The 19,815-nt window shown below is 35.8% G+C and overlaps 2 protein-coding genes across 2 annotated transcripts; both read right to left on the bottom strand.

Moving 5' to 3' along the window:
* Positions 1–1,626: 1,626 nt before the first annotated feature.
* On the bottom strand, positions 1,627–8,990 carry LOC131355711 (butyrophilin subfamily 1 member A1-like). Its single transcript, XM_058394142.1, has 4 exons — positions 8,852–8,990; positions 2,882–3,214; positions 1,891–2,169; positions 1,627–1,753 (listed from the first exon to the last, which is right to left on the bottom strand). The coding sequence occupies exons 1-4, from the start codon at positions 8,925–8,927 to the stop codon at positions 1,638–1,640; spliced, it is 804 nt and encodes a 267-aa protein (XP_058250125.1). The 5' UTR covers positions 8,928–8,990; the 3' UTR covers positions 1,627–1,637.
* A 4,327-nt stretch (positions 8,991–13,317) lies between these two features.
* LOC131355535 (butyrophilin subfamily 1 member A1-like) lies at positions 13,318–19,733 on the bottom strand. Its single transcript, XM_058393878.1, has 8 exons — positions 19,446–19,733; positions 17,662–18,012; positions 17,257–17,526; positions 16,934–17,050; positions 15,964–15,990; positions 15,073–15,105; positions 14,215–14,241; positions 13,318–13,875 (listed from the first exon to the last, which is right to left on the bottom strand). Exons 1-8 carry the CDS (start codon positions 19,501–19,503, stop codon positions 13,340–13,342), a joined length of 1,419 nt encoding a protein of 472 aa, XP_058249861.1. The 5' UTR covers positions 19,504–19,733; the 3' UTR covers positions 13,318–13,339.
* Positions 19,734–19,815: the final 82 nt, after the last annotated feature.

Genomic DNA, 19,815 nt, shown 5'->3' on the forward strand with positions numbered 1-19,815 from the left:
TGTTCAGTTCGAAAGCCAGCATCTCTGATGTTATGGGGTGCATAAGTGCATACAGTATGGGCAGCTTGCATGTTTTGGAAAGCACTATGAATGCTGAAAGGTATATAAAGGTTTTAGAGCAACATATGCTCCCCTTCTGATGTCTATTTCAGGGAAGGCCTTGTGTATTTCAGCAAGACAATGTAAAACCACATACTGCAGCTATTACAACAGCATGGCTTCATAGTAGTAGAGCCTGGGTGCTGAATTGGCCTGCCTGCAGTCCAGATCTTTCACCAGTAGAGAACATTTGGCGCATCATTAAAAGAAAAATACGTCAAAGACGACCATAAACTCTTCAGCAGCTGGAAACCTATACCAGGCAAGAATGGGACCAAATTCTAACACCAAAACTCCAGATACTCATAACCTTGATGCCCAGACGTCTTCAAAATGTTTTGAAAAGAAGAGAAGATGCTACACCGTGGTAAACATGCCCCCATCCCAACTATTTTGAGACCTGTAGCAGGCATCAAATTTGAAATGAGCTCATTTTGTGCATAAAATTATAAATTTTTCAATTTAAACATTTGTTATGTTCTCTATGTTCAATTGGGAATAAAATATTGGCTCATGTGATTTGAAATTCTTTTAGTTTTCATTTTATTCAAATTTAAAAAACGTCCCAACATTTCCGGAACTTGTGTTGTATTACATTCACTTCACAAGGGGGAACATTATGTTACAGGTCAGTTATAAGTCATATATAAAAAAAATGCACAAAAAGAAATGTGTAAATGTGCGTACTGAAGGTAATAATGTTAGCATGTTAATGTTAATCATGTTAAATCAGGTAATTTTATTTACTTATTTTACTTTTATTTATTCAAATTATATAGTATAATGTTTTGGTGACTCTGATTTCACTCCATAAGCCTCCTTACAGTTTATTTTCTGTAGTCCAAATGTCCAAGTCTGGACAAACGACCTGAGCTGAACAGAATTTCTTAGCATTCATTGTGCAAATGTAGCAAATGTGACTGACATGATCGTATCTCTACTCTTGACACAGTACCAAGTATTAAATATACAGCTCTGGAAAAAAAATAAGAGACCACTGCAAAATAATCAGTTTCTTATGTTTTTTTTTTTCTTACAGGTTCATGTATTGGTGAGATGAAGAGTTTTGTTTCATTTTTTGTGAACTGCTGACAATATTTCTCCTAAATTCAAAATATAATTATTGTTATTTAGAGTGTATATTTAAAGGAAATGACAACACATCAAAATAACCCAAGATCATGCAGTATTTGCAGAGCTTTAATAACTCAAATAAAACAAAATGCAAATAATTTGTAAACAAATTGTGTTAATGCTTTGGTTAAATAACATTAAGAAATCAGTATTTGGTGGAATAACCCCGATTTGCACGCGTTTTGGCTCCATGCTCTCCACCAGTCTTTCACATTGCTGTTGGGGAACTTTATACCACTCTTTGCAAAAAAAAAAAAAAAAATGCAATACTGATCATTTTATTCCAAAGTTGGTTTATTCCACAGCTAACTATTTACTTACTTACTTATATAGAGTTTTTTATACTCTTATTTTTTTTTTACTTTAATTTGTATCAAAATAATATTGGGATATGCTCACTAATTTTATACACAACAGGCAAAAAAAATACAAACAAACACAATTACTATCAGTCCAAAAGCAAAAAGACATACTACAGCAGTAGTGCCAACAGCCCACTTCCAAACACCAAAGAATTCACCTGAAATGAAAACAATATCTCTAAGTTAGAAATTTGTTTAATCACCAACAGATGTCATAAAAAGCAACAGCACTGCAGTAATGATTATAGTAGATTGTTACAATTTAAATCTAAAAGTTTTGTTTGTAGACACTTACTATTAATAATAATGTGTGTCTCCATCATGTGATGTTTTTGAAGGAGTCTGCAATAAAACCTTTTGGAGTCGCTAGAATCATAAACAGTGATGCGGCGTTTAACACTGAAGCCCTCAGTGTCTCTGTGTATCTGTGTATCTTCAGCAGGCAAAGTGGCTCCTTCTCTGTCCAGCCACAGAACCTCAGGTTCAGGTTTCCAGCCTCTGGACTCACACACTAGATTAATCCCTCCTGAGTTATCATAACTCTCCATCCTGATCACTGGGTGGTTTCCCTGAGCTACAGGCATTAAATAAAAATTATTATTTTAAGTATAGTGTAATTACATTAAACTGTTAACCCCAATAGAACAGACTATTAAAAAAAATAAAATGGAAATATAAATTAAGACAAATTTATTATATAACAATGACCATAGACTGTGAGACCATGCAGTAGCATGAACTTTGAAACATACTATTTAAAAACTACTGAATAATTACTTTGTATGAAAACAAAGTTCAGAGATTTGTTGCTAAAATTATTACAAAATATCTTATTCTTCTAATATGTTTTAATTATTTTCAGTGACAAGACCGCTGAGTGAATAGCCACTTGGAAAACTGCCTGAAATTGGAAAATGGGCATATTTTCTGTCGAAATTGAAACAATGAAATGCTGGTCTCAATACTATAGTCAGATAATAAAATGGACAGAATAAAGAAATTGAGGAAGATAACTGTAGATGATTTATATACTGATCTCTCCTGCATGCTTCCTCTTATCCCAACACATCTAATCAGCTAATTAACAGCACTTCCTGCACTAAATCCAGATCAGGTTTGGTAACCTGTGAATTAGACTGTCAGTCAGTGAACCATTATAAAACCCTCTCAAATACACAAATACATATTTTTATGTATTTTAAAATTGGTTTATGGATGCAAAAACCTTTAATAATGTTAAGTATAACATTCACCATTTAAAGCGTCAGTGCAGAAATGGATCTTACCCTCAACAATAACATGAAAAGTGATGTCATCATACCAGGATTCGTCATAAATGAGACACTTATATTCTCCTTCATCAGAGACTCGGAGAGCTGAGAGTTTGAGTGAAGCGTTGCCTTTCCGAAGCTCCTCTTTAAACAGTGATGTTCTACCTCTGTAGGACTGAGCCGGAGTTTTTTCTCCACGATCCTTATATTCATGAACTAATGAAGACCCTTTATCTTCTCTTCTCCACTCCACTGTCATGTCCACTGCACTGGTGTCGGGTTTGATGAAACAGGGCAGAACCTGATCTTCACCAGCTACAGCAACAGGAGGGGATTCTGGACCAACCACTGGACCGACCAACAAACACTGATATATACTGACATATAAGGCCCCATGTACAACATATAAACTTAATTTATGTCCATCAAAACATGTTTCCTACCACTAAATTAATTTTTTTTATACAAATTGTCAAAACAAATTACCATGTAATATTGTAGCATAATGTTGCTCTAAAGTTGCTGCTTTGTCTGAGGCAACTTAAGAAGGAAATGCTATTTAACACTCATCAAAATACAATTTTATGTCACAAAGCTGTGTGACAAAATAATTTTAAAAATGAGTTTATCTGTGTGGTTAAAGTAAAGTAGTTACAAATGAGCTAATAAATAAAATGTGCAAAAGAAAGGAGGTATAAGATTATTGTGTAGTCATGCTAACTCCACATATATTGTAGCTAGTTCAGGCAACTCATGACAGTTTAAAAAATGTAATAGTTCCCTTTATTATTAACAACAACAAGGTTGTTCACACTGGACATTACATCACACCCTCTTCTGTTGACAGATGGACCAGTTTTATTTTATATTACTTTTCTGTTGGGTATCTGAATGTTCTGAAGTGATGTGAAGGTTTGATGAAATTGACACATCCAGAGAGAACATCCTCAAATCCACTCTAATGACTCACCCCTACACTTCCAGTCTTTTTACTTAGTGTCCAGCTTGCTTTACACCATATACAGTTGAGTAGAGAAGAGCTGAGTTTATGCTTCACTTGCAGGTATATTAACTTGCCTGCACTGCAGGGATATGTTAAAATCTCACAATAAATTATGTGTATCAGAATCACTTTTATTGCCAAGTACATTTATCTTAGCGTACTGGTGCATAGCAATATGAAGCTTTATATAAATATAAAAAAATAACTTATGAAAATACACATAAAAAATCTAAGGAAATAAAAAAGAAGGACACATGTATAACAGAACAGAACATGCATAAGTTAAACAGTGTACACGCTAAACTGCAAATACTACATGCAGTGGTCATGAAACATTAACTGTCCATTAGTGTAGGATGTGCAAAATGTGGACTAGTGAAATGCTCACAGTTTCAGGTAGGAAGGTAAGAAGGTGCAAATGCAATATAGCAGTCTGGGTTGTGGGTTAATGTAATGCATTATAAAAACAGCAAAATAGGGTTATACATTGTCACATTGTCATTCATGTCCAAGGAGGTAGTTAAAAGACCATAGTGTGTCTGGAGGCCAGTTGCAGGAAAGAAGCTGTTTTGTGGCGTTTGGTTTTTGTCTTGATGTACTGCAACATTCTGCAGGAATTATTGTATCTGTGGTTTGACTACAGTTTCAGAAGCACTTACATTGCTAATGAAGGACTTTAGTCTGAAACATTACACCGTGCTTTTGCTCTCCTTTAACACGTAACGTTTGCCACTGCGGTTAAGCCAGCCGCTCTTTCTAAAAGCACGGTTGAACTAGCCGCACGTATATAGTAGGGGCGCGGCTTTTAGATACTTAACGGTAATAGCGATGAAAGAAACGTGAGCGTGCGCGAGCCCCTACACCACAGCCAAAGAACGTACTACAAAAATATTGTATAAAATGAATACGTAACAAAATTAATACAAAACAATTCACAGTATAAATAACAATTCACACAGGATGAAGGCTAAAGATTTTTATAACCCTTTTCATTTTAAGAATGGGGAAAATAATATTCAAGAGGCACAAAATTGTATTAAGCCAAAAAAAGAGAAATGTATTTATCTGTAGACTTACAAAGATATTCATCTTCAAATGTCACTATGTCTGTAATATAATTTATCCAAAAAGCAGGTGAAATTTTTTTGGGAAATAATGAAATAATTCCTCTTCAAAGTCACCCTATCTGCCAATATAATTGCACCAAGTGGCACTTTTTAATCCATTATAAACTAGATATTTCAAAATGTTAGTTCATGAATACACATCAGATCACTTCAGCAGGACCTACTCTATGTTCACAATAAAGATTCATACAATTCACAATAAAGATCATACAATTTTACTGTAGATTTAAAAAAAAATCCCTTAAAAATCACCATATCTGCGATAACAGGCACTTTTTTATCCAATATAAAATAGACAATTCAAAGTTTGAGTTGATAAAACCATCTCAGATCACTTCAGCAGGACCTTCTCTATGTTCACAATAAAGATCATACAGTTTTACTGTGGAAATGTTATTTTAATTTCCCTTCAAGATCACAATATCTGCCAATATAATTGCTCCAGGAGCCACTTAATTAATCCATTATAAAATAGATATTTCAAAGTTCTAGTTGATAAAACCATCTCTGGTCACTTCAGCAGGACCTACTCTATGCTCACAATAAAGATCATACAATTTTACTGTGGAATTTCTTTTTAATTCATAATCAAATTCACCATATCTGCCAATATAATTGCTCCAGGAGCCACTTTTTAATCCATTATAAAATAGACATTTTAAAGTTTAAGTTTATGAATACACATCAGATCATTTCAGCAGAACCTACTCTATGTTCACAATAAAGATCATACAATTTTACTGCGGAATTGGTTTTTAATTCATAATCAAATTCACCATATCTGTCAATATAGTTGAGCCAAGTACAAACTGTTAGTCGATAAAACAATCAGTTCATAAATCACTTCTTTCTGATATTTCTTCTTCCATTCCATATTGCATGTTTCATTCTTGGCTGCATAGTCAGCAGTTTCTGTAGTTTTTTAGTTCACTGTAATTCAAGTGATCAGTAATTTTGAGTTATAAGCATTCACAATTTTAGAATAATCCAAGCCCATCATATTCTTTTATACATTTTTTTTATTCTTTGAAGTTTATACTCCCTCACACACAAATATTTAAATATGTAAAAAGGATTTAAGAAAAGAGAACACATTTCCAAATTTCTTTTTTGCACATGTATATGTCTCTGCATTTGAATGCATATCCTGTGGTACCACTGCTTGCACTTGTCGCCTTCAATCTGTATTTATCAACTAGAACTTTGAAATATCTATTTTATAATGGATTAAAAAGTGGCTCCTGGAGCAATTATATTGGCAGATACTGTGATTTTGAAGGGAAATTAAAAAATATTTCCACAGTAAAATTGTATGATCTGCATAGAGTAGGTCCTGCTGAAGTGATCTGAGATGATTTTATCAACTAAAACTTTGAAATGTCTATTTTATAATACAGTGGTGGGCCGTGCATTTCACACCTAAGCCTTCACTGGTGTCCTTCCTGAATTTAATCCACTTCTATACCATCATTATGATGCCATGGCAATAGATACTAATCAACAGTTAAATAAAGTATAAAAGAAATTAGGCTACAGTATTGCACTGTAAATGCGTTTGTAAGGATGTCCGCAACCAAATCGATTTCTTCTCCTCTGTCAGCTATTGTGAGTTAAAAAATATATATTTTATTTTGTTTGTGCGGTTCGCTGCCTCTGACTACTCCATTTATCAGTGATTCAGATCAGAAGGCCTTGCTGGCCCTGACGACCAACCATGTTATAATGGATTAAAAAGTGCCTGTTAGCGCAACTATATTGGCAGATATGGTGATTTTGAAGGGAAATTTAAAAAAAAAATCTACAGTAAAATTGTATGGTCTTTATTGTGAACATAGAGTAGGTCCTGCTGAAATGATCTGACATGGTTTTACCAACTAACAATAGGAACGGTCTATTTAATAATGGATTTTTAAAAATGACAGTATAACTTATTTGTCTTATTCCATTTTATCAGTGGCGGGCTGTGCATGTCACACCTAGGCCTTAACTGGTGTCCTTCCTGAATTAATCCACCTCTATACCATCATTCTCCATAAACTATGCACAAATTTGTGATCGCCTCAGTCCTCTTTAAATTCCATATGAAAATGGCGGCAGACTTCGGCTCCTCCCCGTCTTTCAGCGCGTTCTTCAATCCGCAGACCGCGGCGTCGCAGAGCGAGGATCAGAGGACAAGTGTGTATGTGTGTGTGTGTGTTTGATCAGGAAGACTCGTATTTGGCTTGTTCAGTACTCAAATGTTATACACATCTATGCAATACAGTGGAATGCAATAGGTTTACCATCCTACCCTGTTAGTCAAAACATTATTTTATTTTATTTTATTTTATTTATTATTATTATACACTCATTGGGGGCTGAGCCCCCCTTAAATGAAAATACTAGAATCGCCCCTGGAAGCCACGCCAATAGATACTAATCAACCGTTAAATAGCAAAGTACAAAAGAAATTAGTCTACAGTATTACACACCTCACAAGAATAGTGTATTTTATTATGGTTACTTTTCTCAAAAAAGTCATTCTTGATGCCGTATGCAGCAAACTGCAACGCAGCATCTGAAATGAGACGCAGTGAATATAGAAACACTGTATATGTGCGGTTCGCTGCCTCTGACTACTCCAACTATCCAATCAAAGGACGGGAAATTGCTGACGTAATCGTATGCCTGCTAGATGGCCCCAGTGACGCCAACTCGAAATCTGATTGGTTAATGTAACAATTTCATTGCCACTTATTTTAAGCTCCGGGCGCCTGCACTATTGATTGAAGGCCTTAAGGCAGATTTCTTTCACCCTGGCAACACATGATGTCAGACACTGGCTGAAATATGAATGGATAAATACTTTTATCATAAATATACACTACTGGAAGCAGCGCAACCAAGAGAAAAGCGATGAAATGTAGAGACTAGACTATTGGTAATAATTTAATACACATTCATGGAAAAATATATTAAATATATTAAAATGCAACTCAGTGATTCAGATCCCTGCTGTTTAGGCCAGCAGAGAAGGCCTTGCTGGCCCTGATGGCCCACCACTGCATTTTATATTTTCATTATGTACCCCATTTTTAAAATGCAATGGATTATTAAAACGTTAAGCCTTTATTCTCATAAATGCTATGAATTGTTTAGTATTAGTTTTGTCGCGCATTTCTTAAAAAAAATCGTTTATTTTAATTTATTGTTCTGTGGTGTACACACTTGTACACGCGCACGCTTACGTTTCTCTTCCATCGCTATTACCGTTAAGTATCTAAAAGCCGCGCCACTACTATATTCGTGCGGCTAGTTTAACCGTGCTCTCAGAAAGAGCGGCTGGCTGTGTTGTGCATACGGACATGCTGTATTACAAAGTAGTTGCACTTCCTTCAACACTACAACTACCTTCATTTCTTACCTCAGTTCCCTCTAACACAGTTCAACTAAATTTACTGATACTACATTAAAACTACAACTTTTTAAACAACAAAATATAGTTCCCATATTCAAGACGAAGAAAATTCAATAGGTGTGTTACCTGATTGAGATTCCATAAAGTTGTAGACAGTCAGGAGAGTCACTCACACAGACACACACACACACACACAATAGGTGTTTTACCTGATTGAGATTCCATATAGCTGTACACAGTCAGGAGAGTCACACACACACACACACACACACACAATAGGTGTTTTACCTGATTGAGATTCCATATAGCTGTACACAGTCAGGAGAGTCACACACACACACACACACACACACACACAATAGGTGTTTTACCTGATTGAGATTCCATATAGTTGTACACAGTCAGGAGAGTCACACACACAGACACACACACACACACACACACAATAGGTGTGTTACCTGATTGAGATTCCATAAAGTTGCAGACAGTCAGGAGAGTCACACACAAAAACATTCCTGAAAGTGAGCTGATCATTATCCTTTCAGTCTGTTTCACAGGCTAAATAACATTATACGAACTACACAATTGATCTAATATCAAAAACTCAAAATACTTAATAATTATTTGTTATTAACGCTAAAAATATAAAACGCTAAAATACTCTAAAAGAGAGCCTTTATCTGGCAGGTATGCATCTTATTGTCGCTTTCGTTTTCTTGAGCCACGCCTTTTTTCCTGTTTGGAGTGTGGATTTTGTTATTAACGGAATATTCCACCCTGAAGGGTTTTATAGTACTTAATATCACGTATACTTTATATAATAATCATCTCTAAATTAATTTTGTAATAACATTGCAAGTTCTCTGATTTAATTTAGACTGGTTTACCCACAGTGCCATTCAGTGTGACTGAGATTTAGCTCTTGCTTCATCTCTTCATAAAGAGAGTGATGTAGCAGAGGTTTAGTCCTTCAGTCTGTCCAGATCTCTCACCTCATCATCTGTTCAGGAAACTCGGACACAGAGCTCTCCTTGTCTCCCATTTTACACAAGACAGCTGTAATGCTGTGTTTAAGGAACTCTCGTTTTAATCAAACTTTATGTAATCATTTAGTAGCCGGGAGGTGGCTATTAGTAGAGGGTGTGGCCATGTAGGTAATTTGTAGGTGTTTTAAGCAGGCACTTGAAAGGAGGTGATAGGCCTGATCTTTTTAGTGGAAGCGTGCTGTTTGGTAGCACTTTCTTGTTTGTTTGTGCATGGACATGGTCTGGGTGAGCAGGTAGACTGAGTGAATATCTATTGTTTGGCTTCACATTCACAAAGCCTTGTTTTATTAAATTAGGGTATTCTGTTTTTAATGCAGAAACAAACATTGTGCTGTCTGGTAGTACCTCTGTGTTTGGTTGTGCACAGACATGGTCTGGATGAGCAGGTAGGCTGAGTGAAAACCGTTTTTTTGCTAACTCTTGTTTCACTAAATTAGGGTATTATGTTTCTTAATGCAGACGTAATCATTGTGGATTGTATGCCTTTGGTCTCATCCATTCTCTTTTGATCCTGAATACCTTCGGAAAGTAGTTTGGGATTGATGACTGTTTTGCAGGTAATTGTAGAGGATTTTATAGTGTTTGGAAGTGTTTTGTTTTTATTATTTTAATGAGATTAAAAATTAAGTATTGTATTCTATTTTTTAAAATATTGTTAATTGTTTTGTTAATTGTGTGTTTTTGTATTATAGTTGATTGCCATTCCTTCTGTGTTTGTTCTGTTGCATTTCCTAAGCTAGTCGGTCCCTGCATGTGTGTGCTGTAGGCCTCCAGTGCAACTAAGACTTAATGATTATTGTGAACTAAACTGGCTAATGGAGTTTTTTTTTTTCCTCATGATTTTTCTTTATTTTTTTCCCTCCGTTTGTACATCACTTCCCAGCCTCATATTGCTAGCCAACCTTTGTAGTCTGTATGCAATACTGATACTTTAAAACATATGATCTATTTATAAGCATGAGGGTTATGTTTGTAGTGAAATTAACACTTGGTTTGGAGTATTTTTTTTTGAGTAAGATGTGTTTTATATGTAATTTTCCTTTTTTTCTTTTAGATTGCTCTGTGTGGAGAAGCTGGGATTGTATTGTATTAGGGTTTATAGAGGGTTGGCTGACTTTTTTTTTTTTAATCTTTTTTTTGAGGAGGGTTTGATTACATTTATTTTGTTCTTGGTTTATTGGTATTAATTAACAATCTTTTGTGATGAGTTTGAGTATTCGTTTTTTGTGTACACTCCCTTGAAGGAACAGTCCTTGGGTTACAATTCACAGTGGTATTGCATGTTTAATTTGTTTCCATTTAACTTTTTGTATAGCATTTTTAACAATGGGTGTTTATAGTAAAAAAATTACATTTTATAAATTTTTATTACAATTCATATTTATCCCTAATAAGCAATCCAAAGGCAACTGTGGCAATGAAAAACTCCCTTACATGATGTGAGGAGGAAGACTTGAGAGGAACCAGACTATCCTCATCTGTGTTACACTGGCGAGTGTGACTGTAAATAATTTTCTATGACTACTCAATATTGTCTTGTGTGTTTAATTCTTTTTAATTATATCTTTACAAAGCTAAACTTCTATGTACAACCAATAAAGGAATTGATTTTAAATGAGCATTTCATTGTGAGATATTGTTCTGACCTGACAACCTGTAGCCTTCAGACAGTCAGGGGCTAGCAGTGGATTTAGCTTTCCAATAGATTTAAATGTTATATGCACTGTTGGTACAGACCTGTCAACTTGTACTAGGTAAAATACTAGCTAAGCCAAAGTCTAAAAGGGAGAGACATAAGGTAACAGACAGACATTAGGGCTTTGTGGGACAATAAGCAGCTAACAAACTGTTTGTGAATGTGTGAGATCTAAATGTATTGAGGTACTGAGCTAGAATTGTGTTTTATATATATATATATATATATATATATATATATATATATATATATATATATATATATATAGGGGTTGGACAATGAAACTGAAACACTGGCCAATTTAGTGTTGGAGGTTTCATGGCTAAATTTGACCAGCCTCGTGGCCAATCTTCGTTGATTGCACATTCCACCAGTAAGAGCAGAGTGTGAAGGTTTAATGAGCAGAGTAATAGCACAGTTTTGCTTAAAATATTGCAATGCACACAACATTATGGGTGACAAATCAGAGTTCAAATGAGGACAAATTGTTGGTGCACATCTCGCTGGCGCATCTGTGACTGAGACAGCAAGTCTTTGTGATGTATCAAGAGCCACGGTATCCAGGGTAATGTCAGCATACCACCAAGAAGGACGAACCACATCCAACAGGAGTAACTGTGGGCGCAAGAGGAAGCTGTCTGAAAGGGATGTCCGGGTGCTAACCCGGATTGTATCCAAAAAACATCAAACCACAGCTGCCCAACTCACTGCAGAATTAAATGTGCACCTCAACTCTCCTGTTTCCACCAAAACTGTCCGTCGGGAGCTCCACAGGGTCAATGTACATGGCCGGGCTGCTATAGCCAAACCTTTGGTCACTCGTGCCAATGCCAAACGTCGGTTTCAATGGTGCCAGCAGCGAAAATCTTGGGCTGTGGACAATGTGAAACATGTATTGTTCTCTGATGAGTCCACCTTCACTGTCTTTTCCACATCCGGGAGAGTTACGGTGTGGAGAAGCCCCAAAGAAGCGTACCACCCAGACTGTTGCATGCCCAGAGTGAAGCATGGGGGTGGATCAGCATCAACAATTCTGTTTTCCAACTGAGATATAGCTCTTGCTTGTTCTGTAATTTTGGCTGTTAGTTTGACTTTAGATTTTTACAAATCCACAATTTCTGTGTTGAGAAATAGGAGGGATGATTTCAACTCTCCAATGGTGTTTGAATTTATTTTAATCATTTCTTCAAGGGAGTCAGTTCTCTTGTTGAGGGCAGTGATGATGTTCTCTTGTAGCTCATGTAATGAGAGATCAGCTTTAGATTTCTTTGATGCTGGGCTATTTGATGGTGTTCCAGGGAGAGATGTACACAATCTGCCAAGTTCTTTTGAAGAACCTCTTGTTGTGTTAGATACTGCAGGGTACGAGTGGTTCAAAAGTTTCTGAAGACCTTTCTTTTGCTTTCCATTTATGCCACACATTGAAATGAAATGAAAATTTGTTTTCTCTTTTAAGGTTTTTTAAGTGAAATTTTACTTAGAGTTTACTTAAGCATTCCAATGCACTTAAAGAAACTAGATAATCCGTATAGTTATGCATTTTGGAGGAGCAACTTGCATTGTCAGCGCCATCCTGTCGCCTTCCTCATTATAGTATAATTAGTATTATAACAACAGTATAAATAATCTAAACTGCCGTAAATCATTTCGTCATACTTCAGACAGGAAGTAGACACATTTCCACACATGCACAGTTCAAATCATGTTTCCGGTGGTTAGGTGGTGGAAATGCCACTGATGACGTTACACATCCCCACATCCAATCACAAGACAAACCTTACTGAATATGTACAAAATATAAAGAACACTCACTAAGAACAAACATCATGTTCAGGAGAAAATAAACAGCACTAAATAGTATCCTAAGCTGAAAACTCACCTCATTAAGAAATATACACCTGCCAAAGTGTCAGAACCTCACCTATAATAAGTGGTGATTCTTAGTGCTGGGGAAAATGTTAGTTAACACATTCAACTTAAGTGAGAGCTAGAAAGTAGCACTTTCCAAGATGTCAGCTTGCATCAGACTGATGCATCTGATTCAGCTTCATGAGGCATCTAAATCCTTCCATTCTTTCATAGTTTCTAAAAGGAATCAGATTAACAGCACACAAACTCTAAATAATCCAGTAACATCCATGCGTTTTTGTAGAATTTCTAGAGAAAAAAACAGTTCAAAATGTTAACAAATATAAATCAGATATTTATTCAGTAACAGCAGAGATGATCAGTGGTGCTGAATTACCATTTTCACTATACCAAGGACTAAAGTATGGATAAAATTTCTCAGTGAAAGACTGACCAGTGAAAGAATAGATATGAGAGCTGGACTTCACATCATAAAAGGAGACCAGACCCTCCTCATAATCCACAAACACCCCCACCTTCTCCACCTTCTCTCTCAGTGTGAGGGGGACATCAGGACCAGCATAAGCCTTATACTCATTCTCATTCCTTAGTCCCACAGTCCAGAATCCAGTCTGAGGACTCCGTGGAATCCTGTCCTTCCTGTTAATGTTCTCTCTTACAACTCCTAATGTCCATGCAGTTTTCCCTCTGACCTGCACCTCAAAATAAAATCTCCCTGAGGAGAAACTCTGCTGTCCCAGAACACAGAGAAAATTAAATCTCTGTGGTGTATCAGGGAGATCCTGTTGTGTGTCTCCATGTGTCACTTCTTTTCCATCAGCAGACACAGTGAGTTGAGGATGAGCTGTATCAGGATCCAGAGTCACATCCACTAAGAGAAATACACAATTTTCACACAACAAAACCAATTATTACTTCAGAGAAACACTGTGTATGAGAGATGCTGAATAATTACTATTTTTTTAGTATGTTTACATCATATAAATAATCATGATGCATGTTGTCTGTGAGGTTGACAGTGCTGCTCAAAACAAGTTATTTCACGCCTACTACACCTTTTAGTTTGGACTAATTAACTGACTTGTGTGTGTGTGTGTGTGTGTGTGTGTGTGAGAGAGAGAGAGAGAGAGAGAGAGAGAGAGCATTGCATAATACACAACAGAGGCTTTCATTTAACTGTACTGAAGAAAAACATTCAAATTGTTCTTACCTGCAAACAACTTCTTCATTAGAAGCTCTAAAGAACAAAACAATAAAATAGTTACTATTTAATATTTCCTAATGTTTCTAATACTTTGAATTGTCTAACATGTATTCAGAATCTGATTTCACTCATAAAGCTTTCTTCCTGTTCATAAATCTGGATATATGACCTGAGCTGCCCAGAATTTGTTAGAATTCTCTGAAATTAACATGAGAAGAAGTTGTAATTTCTACCTTCTGCTCAGATCTGCACCTTTTTGTGAACCTTCACAATGTTAATGTCAGGAACAGCTGGACAGTTCCCTGCCAGGCCCGGAGAGGGCGATGGCAGGCGAACCTCAGAAGCCTGCTGATGTGTGTCTATTGTGTTTACACTGCCTATTGTTCTCTATCCTGTTGTGTCACCTGTTCCTAATTTACCATAATGAATCCTGGTGTTCATGTCTTTGTCGGTCAATGTTTAGCTGTCCCGTGGTTACCATGTTAAGTTTTGTTTTGTTTGCTATGTTTAGTTAGTTTTCGGTTTTGTTTTAGTTTAACCACGTTATGGCTAAGAGTTCGTATTCCCCATGTCTAGTGTTTATGTAAATAAAGCAGCGCTTCGCTGAATACTGCATATGGGTCTGTTTTCCATGGCGTGCCTGCTCATGTACCACCACAGAGGTTCGCGCCCCGTAAGGGGCAGGGGCGCCCGGATGTGACAGTTAAATTGTGTCTCTAAGTCAAAGAGACTCAAACAGTCTAACATCCGCACAGTTACTTTTATGATTACACTGGATCAGAGAGATATTGCCTGTTTAATTTATTGTCCAAGTATACTGTATAATCATTATATGATTTTAAAGCACAAAACATTAATACTTACCTGCTCTTTGCTTCTGCATTTGAAACTCTGAGGCTAAAAGAGAGAATTTTGTGTAAATTCTAGAGAGTATTTTGTGTAAATTCTATATAAATAAAATTATAAACAGATTCAGCAGTGTAATGTAATGAGAAGGTAAGAAACAACAAATCAGATTGCAGTTAGAAAATGTAACTGTCTTCTCATGTTATCTACATTTACAGCATTTTGGCAGATGCCCTTATCCAGAGTGACTGAGCAATTGTAGGGTTAAAAGCCTTGCTCAAGGGCCCAGCGATAGCAGCATAGTGGACTTGGGATTCAAGCTTACAGCCTTCCGATCAGGAACCTAGGACCTTAACCACTAACTTACAACTTCCCTCAAATGTTATATCTTTGGAACATGATGTTACAAGTCAGTTATGAGTCACTATGTAAGAAGTCTCTTCTTACAGAACCCTCTGTTGAGTGAAATCAGAGTAAACAGAACCTGAACCTGTAATGCTCAAAAAATGTATGAAAAAATTATTTGACTGATAAGTAGAAAAATCTTAGGATATTTTAATATTTTGGTTTTGAATGAAATTTAATCTGAAATTCAAATATTGAAAATTTAGGTTAAGAAATTCAGGTAATAAAAATGACTTTTTTTTTTTTACTCAATAAACCTATTTCCTGTTTACTTCCTGTTTATTGTATTTGCTAGCATTCATTAAAATAAACAATGAGAAGGAGCTGAAATTCTGCCCTCTGTCCTGATCTGCATCTTTTTATTAAATTGTGTCTCTAAGTCCAAGAAGCTCAAACAATCTAATAACCTTACAGCTTCCTTTGTGATTACATTTGATCAGTGATATTGTCTGTTAAATTTCAGTTATTTAATCAGTATGATTTATAAAAGAAAAAATAGTTTACCTGCACTTTGCTTGTGTTTTTGAAGTTCTGAGGAAAAAACAGACGCATTTGTTTACTAAACAAAATAAATGAAATAAATAAAATAATTTGACAGTAAGTAATATAATGTACTATGACTAATATAAGTAATATATGAACACTAACAGTAAATGGATAGTCATTTAAATCACAGTTTCTTTGATAATAAATGAGTATGCCGGGAATAAGCAGGGTTATGTTAATGTTAATAGTCAATAGTAAACAAAACAAATGATTAATTTGATAATGAATACTGAATAATCAACCAGCACTCATTGGTAGTTAGTAACATTGAATATTTTGTTGATTCTTGCTGTCAGAGTTAGAGGATTAGCCGTAAAGCATGCTGACAGACAAAACAACATGCTTTCTATTCACAGTTCCTCCAGCCCATGCTGCTGCTGAACAAGGGCTCTAGTACATTAGTACATTAGTTCTTGGCAAAACGGTGTGTTTAGGAGAAGCCTGATGTGTTTGATTTAATCCTTGTAGCCTATTCTGACTGTAGATTACTAAAAGGCTTTTTTTTTCAGATGTGGTTGTGTGAGCTTGATTATGTTAAATGATTATTCGGCCTCACATTACGACATTCTGATGTACAGGGTGAGGCTCTATATGTATTAATGATATATCCTTTCATTTCTGCAGAAAGGGCTTATGGGAATAGAAGTGAATAGATAAAAAGATTGAGGTGAGAGTTTGACTAAAACACAGGAAAACCCTGTACTGCACATAGTACTATTTTTCTGTGTTTCAACACACCTAATCCAGATAACCAGCTCATTTATAGACCTTCCTGAATTAAAGTGAGAGCATTAAAGCAGGAAAAACATTATTTCCTGGATTTCTCCAGGAACACAGTTGGGAATCTGTGTGGACAAAAGATAAAAAAGGTAAACTGCAGTATAATTAAAGTTAAACATGTTACTGAGGAAAATGATTTAGATATTACCTTTCTTGTAACCAAAAGCAGTTAGTATCAGTCCAAAAAGACATGTTACTAGCAATCCAGCAAGACATGCTGAAACTGCAATGCAGACAGGCCTCTTACAAACACCAAAGACTTCACCTAAAATCAAAGTTAGAAATATTTTTAAGAAATTGTGTAAGAATAATTTAATAACTACTAAACAAACTCTTACAAAAAGAACATCAGCCAAATCACTAACAGATAAAAATGAAAAATAAAGCATAAATACTGATGCATACATATTGGGTGGAATATTGAGTAGATTGTTACAGTCTAATTCTGTGTTTCAAATCACAGACACTTACTATTAATGGTAATATCTGCCTCCACCATGTGATGTTTTTGTTGAAGTCTGCAGTAAAACCTGTTGGAGTCATAAACAGTGATGCATCTTTTCACACTGAAGCCCTCAGTGTCTCTGTGTATCTGTGTATCTTCAGCAGGCAGAGTGACTCCTTCTCTGTCCAGCCACAGAACCTCAGGTTCAGGTTTCCAGCCTCTGGACTCACACACTAGATTAATCCCTCCTGAGTTATCATAACTCTCCATCCTGATCACTGGGCGGCTTCCTAGAACTGTGGGCAATAAAAAGTAAATAAAAAGTATTCTTTTAAATATACTGAAATCAAATAACTGTTAACCCCAATAGTTTATTATTTTCTGCTCATTGGCAGTGTGAAGATTGTCCATGGCATGGTCAAAAATCTTACCCTCAACAATAACATGAACAGTGATGTCATCATACCAGGATTTGTTCTCAATGAGACACTTATATTCTCCTTCATCAGAGACTTGGAGAGCTGAGAGTTTGAGTGAAGCGTTGCCTTTCTGTAGCTCCTCTTTAAACAGTGATGTTCTTCCTCTGTAGGACTGAGCCTGATCTTCATTTTTATCTTCATGGTCCCTATAGAGATGCACTGATGAAGCCTCTTCCTCTAGTCTCAACCACTCCACTGTCATGTCCACAGCACTGGTGTTGGGTTTAATGAAACAGGGCAGAACCAGATCTTCACCAGCTGCTGCAACAAGAGGAGCTTCTGGACCAACCACGTGTAGTGGCTCTGTTTTCAGAAAATAAACAAATACTTAATGTGTGTCTATCTGTCAGGGACAATTCCCTGCCAGACCTGCAGAGGGGGTGCTGGCAGGTATATTGCTATACCTTGTTGAATGTTGGTCATGTGGTTTATCTCAAGTGCATTTAAGAGAAAGTTAAGCGCACTAATTTCCATCACTTTGTCAAAGAGCGAGAGAGGAAAAAATGAAACGTGTTAGAATAAGAGAAAGGATAAAATGGTGTAAGCTGCCTATTTTAATAGTTCCCATTATTATCATCAACAACAAGGTTGTTCACACTGGACATCATGTCACACACCTTCTGTTGGGTATCTTTACCCAAATTTGGTATTATTTATTTTACCCAAATACTTCCAGTATTTTTACTTAGTTTCCACCTTCTTTCCACATTATTTATAGATGTGCAGAGAAGAGCTGATTTTATGTTTTACTTGCAACAATAGATATTTACTTGCCTGCAAAAAATGATGTGTATACTCTTTGATGTGATATTTTAATCAGTTACATTGTGCATTCATTTGGACTGTAATTATGCCATGTATAATTTATTTTAATGAAACAATCATTTAATCATAAATGCTTGTGGACCAAAGAAGAATAGATTTGACTGATATATGGATAGATTAATAGATGGATAGGTAAAAAGACAGAAAGCTAGATAAGTACAGAGAAATTGAAAATCATGAAAATGCAGGTATAACAAAACATTTTTCAATGGATTTTTTTTTTAATTTTCCAAAAAATAGGAAATAATAAAATGTTCAAACCAAAGTAAGATTTAATCAAACCACACAAAGATTTCAGTAGTGCGGCTTTTAGAAACATAACGGTAATAGCGCAGTGCAGGCGCTGCAGCAAGTACACAAAGCAGTACACTTACATAAAGAAAGTAAAATCTATCAAGTAATAATTCAAATATATATTAACTTACTTAACACTTTTTAGAAGACTGTATTAAACAAACCAAATAAAACTACATTTAGTAAAAACATTAAACCATGAATAGTTTTAAAAAGTGCAGATTGGACATTTAAAATTTCATTTCCACTCCCATCAGTTCACAGTGACCTACTCTATACTCATAATAGAAATGAATTCATTTTACTGCAGACTTTTAGAGTAGTTGTTCTTCAATTAGGCCAGAAGGCACTTTTTAAGTCATTATAATTGGAAAATGTAAAATTGAGTGGGTGACCCACTCATATCAGTTTATTGTAATCTGCCTAGTAATTTTATTGTAAGACGCTCGTTTCGGCGCTATTACCGCCAAGAGTCTAAACGCCGCGCCCCTTAAAATCTACATGCGGCTGGATAGAACAATGCTTTCAGAAAAAGGTTTAACAACAGTAAACAATTTGCAATCTTACCATTCAATATAATAATACACACACACACACACACACAGTCGGTGTGTTACCTGATTGAGATTCCATAAAGTTGTATAGGACAGTCAGGAGAGTCACACACAAAAACATCCCTGAAAGAGTTTATCTTTATCGCTCCAGTCTGTTTCACAAGATAAATAGCACTATACGAATTACACTAGGTGCACAATTCATCTGATCTCAAAACTCAAAATACTTAATCTCAATAAATCGCTAAAATACGCTAAAAGAGACCCTTTGTCTCACAGCTCTGCATCATATTGTCGTTTCCGTGCACACCCCTTTGTGCCATACGCCTGTTTTCCGCTCTGGAGTGGGGGACTTTGAACTTATTTACATAAACCGTTACAAAGACCACGTGTGAGACTATTAAACCATACACTCGGTTATTAAAGGGATACT

Source organism: Hemibagrus wyckioides, linkage group LG07, assembly GCF_019097595.1.
Source record: "Hemibagrus wyckioides isolate EC202008001 linkage group LG07, SWU_Hwy_1.0, whole genome shotgun sequence".
Classification (NCBI taxonomy): domain Eukaryota; kingdom Metazoa; phylum Chordata; class Actinopteri; order Siluriformes; family Bagridae; genus Hemibagrus; species Hemibagrus wyckioides.

What these genes read in the sequence shown, in the direction of transcription:
- LOC131355711 (XM_058394142.1), bottom strand. Translation starts at nt 8,927, where the DNA reads ATGATCAGCTCACTTTCAGGAATGTTTTTGTGTGTGACTCTCCTGACT. An exon ending in CTTTATGGAATCTCAATCAG is followed by an intron (nt 3,215 to 8,851) that starts GTAACACACCTA and finishes TGGTCGGTCCAG; the next exon opens with TGGTTGGTCCAGAATCCCCT. An exon ending in TTTTCATGTTATTGTTGAGG is followed by an intron (nt 2,170 to 2,881) that starts GTAAGATCCATT and finishes TAATGCCTGTAG; the next exon opens with CTCAGGGAAACCACCCAGTG.
- LOC131355535 (XM_058393878.1), bottom strand. Translation starts at nt 19,503, where the DNA reads ATGTTTTTGTGTGTGACTCTCCTGACTGTCCTATACAACTTTATGGAA. An exon ending in AAAACACAAGCAAAGTGCAG is followed by an intron (nt 15,106 to 15,963) that starts GTAAACTATTTT and finishes TCTCTCTTTTAG; the next exon opens with CCTCAGAGTTTCAAATGCAG. An exon ending in AATGAAGAAGTTGTTTGCAG is followed by an intron (nt 13,876 to 14,214) that starts GTAAGAACAATT and finishes TATTTCTCTTAG; the next exon opens with TGGATGTGACTCTGGATCCT.